The sequence below is a fragment of the Pundamilia nyererei genome, unplaced genomic scaffold (genome assembly GCF_000239375.1).
Source record: "Pundamilia nyererei isolate P.nyererei 1_Seehausen unplaced genomic scaffold, PunNye1.0 scaffold00184, whole genome shotgun sequence".
In the NCBI taxonomy this organism is placed as follows: domain Eukaryota; kingdom Metazoa; phylum Chordata; class Actinopteri; order Cichliformes; family Cichlidae; genus Pundamilia; species Pundamilia nyererei.
Genome location: NW_005187585.1, coordinates 158,105 through 165,672, shown reverse-complemented (window position 1 = coordinate 165,672; position 7,568 = coordinate 158,105). Strand labels below are relative to the sequence as shown.

At 38.7% G+C, this 7,568-nt stretch overlaps 1 protein-coding gene across 1 annotated transcript in view; it reads left to right on the top strand.

Annotated features, from left to right (window-relative positions):
• The first annotated feature begins 1,153 nt into the window (after nucleotides 1-1,153).
• Nucleotides 1,154-7,568, top strand: part of map2k5 (mitogen-activated protein kinase kinase 5) — a 59,479-nt gene continuing 53,064 nt past the window's right edge. The window contains exons 1-3 of the mRNA XM_005746822.2: nucleotides 1,154-1,616; nucleotides 1,789-1,837; nucleotides 2,669-2,736. Coding sequence (XP_005746879.1) covers nucleotides 1,518-1,616; nucleotides 1,789-1,837; nucleotides 2,669-2,736 — 216 coding nt within the window. The 5' untranslated portion in view covers nucleotides 1,154-1,517. The remainder of the gene's footprint in view (nucleotides 1,617-1,788; nucleotides 1,838-2,668; nucleotides 2,737-7,568) is intronic.

The following is a 7,568-nucleotide window of genomic DNA, read 5'->3' as shown; positions in this document are numbered from 1 at the left end:
CCGAGTGCTTGATGGCCTTGCTTGTGTTTCCCCTTTTGTATCCAGTTGCAATTAGGCGGAGTAATAATTTCAAGCATTGCATGGAAATCAGTGGGTCTTTAACCTAATTGTTGGTACAGGTGTAAGATCAGGAAGGATCAATGCAATGAACTCGTAATATCCCTCTGGGAGTGTTTTTTAAAGGTTCAAGTACAGACAATTAAATAAATATATGGTAGATTCAGTGTTTTACATTTCCTTTTCTTTTTAAGTGAGATGGTAATCACTGATAGAGGAGTTCATCCTCAGGCCAATATGGGATGGAGACATTTTTTGTAAGAGCCAATGAAACCCAGCCTAGTGCAATGGCCGGCACAGCACACACACCACCACTGAAATTGTTTTCAACTGGCACATGTATTGTATAGCCAAATTTAAGCCATGGGGAGACAGAACAGGCTTTAACAACTTCTTATCATTACACAGAACCCAGGTGAACAGACTTAGGTATCAGGTCTGTGGGTAGAGCAATGTAAATGAACAGGATAGAGACTTCACTTTACTCAGGGATCAATGTCTTTTTTCCATGAACTGCAATCAGAGCTGTTTATAGAGTGGACAGAGCAGCTGTTCACTCACAGGGCCGCGATCAACACAGGTTTTAAGAGCCCTTTTGTTTTACACTCAATTATATGCTAATGGCGAGCGCAGAGTGGAAACCTTTAAATACTAATGCTGTTTTAATGTCAAGTGAAAGAGGGAAAAAAAAACACTTTTTAAAAAACTGTGGTGGTTTTCATCTCAACAGCAGTACATTTCCGTGTAAGTGAGGGCCATTTACGAAACATTTACAATTGTGATCTAAGGTCATGTTTTTAAAGGAATATTTATCCATAATACCTCAGAAATCTATTGTATTCTCAGTATTGTACTCAACTTATCAACCTTGATCTCAGGTCAGTGTTATCTACAGCAAAAGCGGTAATTATTCCTTTTCAGTGCAGAAACAAAAACTTTTTAAACCGTATGTATATTTCATTTTATAACATAGGGGAAAAAAACCCAAAATAAGATCCATAAGAATAGCAGCGTTCTCTCAAACTTCGCCTATTAGAATTTGACAGATTGATATAGATAGTGCAAGTCTTTTATTTTGAAAAGGCAACGAGCGGATGTTGATTCGGAAGCGCTGTTGTAGCAGTTTCCTCAAAACTAGCTATACAGCTAAACACCTACGTTAGTACAGTGTAAACTTTGTCTCGTGGAGCAGTGGTGTACACGTTCACACTTCGGGATAAGCCTTTCATACGGTTATGACTTGACTGTGGTGTCGGCGGCGACCGACCTCAAAACCTTTTTGTTTTTTAAAAAGGCTCCGCATCACTTAAATCAAGAATCCGGACTGAGCAGGATGCTAGCATGTATCGTTAGCAAACTGCTGCAGGGAATTAGCTGGTTAGCTTCCACATCCAGTCAACTATTATGAGGCTGAAGCTTCCCTCTTATTGCTCTCACTTAGGTTAAATACTGACAGCGCAATGAACACCGAGGCGATAGTGATCCGAATAAAAACGCCGACAGGAGACATGGACTCGTCCGTGGACTGTCCGTCTCTTCTGAACTTCAATGACTTGCTCGTGAGTCTGCCTCATGCCAACTATCACTTTTCACTCACAGACACACTGCACAAGTCAAAAACACACGGACTGTTTCTGACTCAGCGTGTCGTAACCCTGCCTCATTAATATCTGTCAGTCTAATAACCATCCTTAGCTGTCTGGTCCTAATTCACCCTGTCAAACATTACAGGTCGCAATCAGAGATGTCATGCCTGAAGCCACTGTCACGGCCTTTGAATGTAAGTACCTGCTTTAGAGTTGGACTGCTGTAATGCTGCAAGAGGAAGCTTTGAATGACTGTGTTTACACACCAAAACAATAGCCCTGTAATGTAGGGACTTGTAATCAGTTATCAGATTGGTCTGAAGGAGAGGAGATCTCATGCAGCTGTGCGGGACACTTGTTTATCCCGTCATAAACAGTAAGAACCGATCCCTGCTGTCATGGGCTAGACTCTAGCCCTCTTGAACGGGCTTCATCTATCTGAGAGAGTAAAAAGCTTCACACATTTTCATTGTGTTAGCTTCTCTCTTCTCTGTTCCCTTTTTTTACTACTCGTGTTAACCTCTAGCATGCGTTTTATCCAGACATGCCATAGCTACTGTACTAACTGATTGATTGACAGGAACAGTTGAAGTTTCTCTCATTCAATCAAATTAAGATTTAGCCTCTTGTTATAGGCACCATTCAAGCCTGTTTACGGGTAGAGTGCAAAGAGTTTGATTGACATACAAACATAAATACTGCTTACTGAGTGCTTTTATACATTATATTTTATTGTATGATTTTGATTGTATGTTTTGGCTCTCCAAATTTTGCTATTGCATTAATACTTAATATGGAATGATATGCTTTTTTGTTTGCATGCCTTGATTCTATTAAATGTTTATTATACGTAAAAGTGTTGTTTTACAGTGTCTTCTGTTTATATTTATTATACCACACTTGTTACTGCAAAAAAAATCTGTTTTGAATTTTCTCTGTGATTTCCCCCCTTCCCCATTATTAGTATTTTATTTTTTACAGTTGTACTGTTTTTGTTTTTGTGTTGTTGTTTTTGTTTTTTTTAGACGAAGATGAGGTGGGAGACAGAATCACAGTAAGAAGTGATGAAGAACTCAAAGCCATGTTGTCATATGTGAGTACATAAATGTTGCATGCAGTACTTTGACCAAGTCAGGCATAATATCCACAAATTAGAATACTGTGCGAAAGTCTTGAGCGACCCTTGCTTCCTCTTTATATTTTGTTTCCAACAAGCTGGACTTTGTAAGTCTTTAAAGTGCTCTTGAGCATAATTCTCTAGGCTATCTGAAGGTCAGGATATTGGCTGATTTTTTTTTTTTTTTTAACTAGTTTTCAGTTCAGTCTTCCTACCTGACCATTTTAAGAGGACTGATGTTTGTTGTTTTGAGCTATTAGTCAAAAATCACATATCTCAGCAAGGTGTGTCAAGAAATCTGAAGAAACGAAACAAGTGGAGAACAAAAGAAGATGTGGTAGGCCTAAAAGTATTATTTACAGTAGATGAAAAGTACCTGAAAGTCCACAGAAAGTCATTAAGGCATGGGAAAGCGAGGGTCAGATTAACATGAAGAAAGGTAAAGCAAAAAAGAGACAGAGAATTTTTTTTAAAAGGGTGGGAAAAAAGACACAAAGGACAATAGGTCACCAACTGCTGCATCTGTAACAAAACGCATTCAGCAAATAAAAAGCACCTGATAGAGGATAGATACGCAAACGTACAGTCTTTCTGTGTGTATGAGTAATAACACTCATACACACAGAGTGTGATTGTGTTGTTTTCATGAAAGTTACTTGATTATGAGTTTGATAAACAACAACAACAGCCACTGGTAGCCAGAGGTGACAACCTAAATTACACAAGAAATGGACTGAAAATATGTGGCAACAGGTCTTATGGAGTGATGAAGCTAAATTTGTTTAAAGTTTGTTGAGTTTAGGTTAAAGGTAGAACAGTGAGTGTCTACAGCTATCTGTTAAACACTGTGAAGGCTCCGTCATGGTTTGGGGCTGCAGTTAAGCCTGTGGTGTTGGAGGTCTTGTCAAAGCTGATGGATTCTGAGTGCAGAAAAGTGTGGCCAGACTTTGATACACCATGCAATCTCATCTGGAAAGTGTGTGCCTGGCAACAGCTTTATTATTCAGCATGACAATGATCCTAAACACACTGCCACTGCGCAGAAAAACACACAATTGAACACAGTCAGTCATGGATTGGCCTCCCCAGAGCCCAGACGTCTGTAGCTTTTCAGCTCACAGCCCGACACACACACACCAACACAACAGCACAGATAGCACAGACGTTAAGGCGGCGAGGCGCGATTGCGGGTGCCGCTCAGGTGCAGCGTCGCTGCAGACCACGCCCCGCCACACACATTAACCAGGTAAAATACATATTTAGGCAGAATTTTGCAAATATCTATTTTTTCATTTTTCAGCAGCATAGTACTTTTTTTTCCAATTATTATTTTTTTTAAAAAGTCAGGTCAAGGCTCCAAAAGCCCAAAGGTGATTTAAGGGTGGCGGCTCGCAACAGTTTTTCTTTGCTACATGGGTCATTTTAGTTCAGCTGGGTGTCTTTCCTTTTGTTATATTTCTTTAAGAGTTCAAAATGTGTTAATTACATAAATAAAATGTAATTTTCTCTGTAGCACTTCATGGATTTAAGCAACACCTTAGTTGTTTACACAAAGCATAAAGGTAAAAAAAAACAACAACAATATATACAGTGTTATCTTCATTTTAGATGTCAAAAAGTATTTGCGGCTCCAGTGTTTTCTTTTGCATGGAAATTACGTCCAAATGTCTTTTTGGGTGTTAAAGGTTGCTGACCCCTGGTGTAAGAGAATTCACACTGTTTAAGAATAAATATGGTCACACCAAATATTGAATTTCAGACTTGTTAGAATTATACAAGCTCTATACATATGCTGTATTTCTAAGTATGTCTGCACATGTGTCAATAAATCACTGCACCTATTTCCTAATTTCCTAGCAAAATATAAAGAAATGAGGGGTTGATCAAGACTTTTGCACAGCACTGTACATGCCAGGGTTATGTTTTCCAGTTATGCTGCTGTATTGTAGCATTCTTACTGTGTGCCGATTCCTCATTGGAAAGTAGTTCTGACAGAAACTGTTCACATTCAATCCTTTGTGCAGTTTAGATGACATGGCCAAGAGCATGTCTGAACTACATTTGAGCATTTTGAAAGGTCCTCCTCCTTTATGTGTTCTGCACTATTTTGGTTAATTTTTTTTGTGCAGCTTTTTAGAGCCATTTAAGTGTCTGGGGTTTTGTATATTGTATCGTTTGGAAAGCTTTTGAGGCACGTCAAATTGACATGACACAGTAACAAGGACGTTGTTCATATTTTCTGTATTTTTTAAGTGCTTTGCTCAGCGCCATAATAAAGCCACTCACCTCTCTTTTTATTAAGCAAAACCTTAGACCCAGTCAATCCTCAACAATCCTGAACTCTCAGTTTGAGTGTTTACCTTTCTAGCTCGCATGGACTTAAGGTGTAAATTAGAGATGGCACGATACCACTTTTTTATGACCGATACCGATATCATAAATTTGGATATCTGCCGATACCGATATGAATCCGATATAGTGTTTTTTAACCAACAAAACTGTTTTTTTTAAATATCTTGCTGCATTTTGTATAAGTTCATACTCAAGTTTAAAACAACAACTACACTAAAGCTATTCTGTTATACCTGTATACAAAAAAAATATTTCATAGTTCAGCAATACTGATCAATCTAATAAACTTAAACCTACACCATCCTCCCTATTCTGGTATTTTAAAGAGTACTTAGTGTAAATATTACGCAACCTAACTAATAGGGTTCCAACTCCCAGCAACAACAAAAATAAAAAAATAAAAAATAGGGAACCACCCCTCATGCTCCACCTCATGATGCTTAATCGACGTAATCAACCTTAATTTGATGCAGTGCGAAAAAAAATGCACAGAAATCAATTATTTTTCAAGAAATATTAAATAGATTCAACATCTTTCTTCAACAAAATTGCAGACTGCACAGATGGTACCTTCCCAAAGGAAAAAGTACTATAGCTTACTAGGGTATATATATTAGACTTAATAGTCACTATATACAGTAATTGACTTCTATTCATTTTACATCAAATTAAAACTTTGGGTGTCAGATAATTATTTATTAAAAGCTCGACATTTTAAATGAGAATAAGAAAGAAAAGTATGTCTTTGTGCCCCCTTTTCCCTGTTCATGCCCTATCGGCCCCCCTGGCTAAACTTGCAAGATCCGCCCCTGCACAGTTACCAGCCGTCAGCTACGTAGAAAAAGATCCTCGAGTAGAAAGTAATATTAAATACATTCTAACAACAGCTGATCAAGCTTAAACGTGCTGCTGTTGTTCAGCCGCTGGTTTCCTCTTTCTGGTGCAAAATGGGCCAAAAACAAACAAGAGAGACGGACTCCTGACAGAAAAGCCGATCAGCTGATCATTAAGCAGTTTCATGATTGAAGTAGCAGCCGGAGAGCGAGAGGCAGTCGCTCGTTAAGCTTAACGCAGGAATGCTTTACAAACATTCAGAGATGGACTTACACACTTGCTTTACTTCTCTCGGGATAACTTTGTCGGAGATTAAATGCCGGGTTGCTAGCGAAGCTCCACATGCTATCCAGACCACCGACAGGTCCCCATGCCACAGCCGCTCTATCACGTGATGCATACTGCTCCGACGTGCTAACGTTCTGAGGTGAGTTACGGTGTGTTGCAAGTTTTGTGAGCTGCTTTCGTGATATTTAATGGATCGGATTACATTTTTTATTTTTCTCCGATATCCGATCCAGTAATTTAGGTCAGTATCGGACCGATACCGATACGTAATATCGGATCGGTCCATCTCTAGTGTAAGTAAGTCATTTTAAGAATGGTTTGAAAAAACCTTTAGTATTAAATATGCTACACCAAAGTTTTTAATGTTAAATTAAAAGGCGTTCTTCGATAGCCACCAAAACCTTGGTGGAATTCAAAATGACCTCATCAATCTGGTGAGTTACATCAAATACTATAAAATACTTGGCCTAGAACGAGAAGCACAATTTTTCAGGTAGCAAAACATGAGACGGCAAGATGCTGATTTGATGGCAATCTCCACTGACGTAGTTATTTATAATATAACATGAAGAAATTGAAGCCATATAGCCTCATCTAGTAGCAGTTAACCTATGGCAATATTCAGCAGCACACATGCAGACACGTCCCACATCCCCTTCAGCTCCCTCAAATACTGCAGTATATTTTCATATTCGACCATACTTACTGTTCATGCCGCGGACAGTAAGAGTAATGGCGTGTAATGGGTTTTCTGTATGAAGTACACTGTAAACTAAATGAACTGTCAATTTTTATTATTTATTATTCAGTACTTAAAGTTTTGCCTCATTAAAGAGCAGCCCCCCTGGGCTGCAGAGTTGTTCAAAATCTACTTTCATCTGTGGATGTCTTTTACCCCCCATCAGCTCACAATGATGCTACTAGAGCCACAGGCACAATTTACACTCCCTGCTTTTTTTTTTTTGTCCATTTTTGTCATGCATTCACTTGTGGTTGCTTTTTAATCATTAAGTAGCATAGGGTAGCAGGGTGATTAAGCAAAAAGAGACAGATGTTGTGCCAAGAAGTGTTGTTAGATAGACGTGGAAAAGGCTTTGACCTAAGCAAGTTTTGTTTTCCACAGATCCAGCGGATGTTGTTCTGTGCACTGTCCTGTTAAAGCTGGAGTAATGGTTGAGAAAGGGGCAGTGTTTACAGTGGGACAAATTATGATTTGATCTCCTGCTGAATTTGTACGTTTGCTCACTTACAGTGAAATCAACAGTCTCTAATTTTTATGGCAGTTTAATTTTAATGGAGAGAGACCAAAATTCAACCAAAATCCAGAAAAAAAA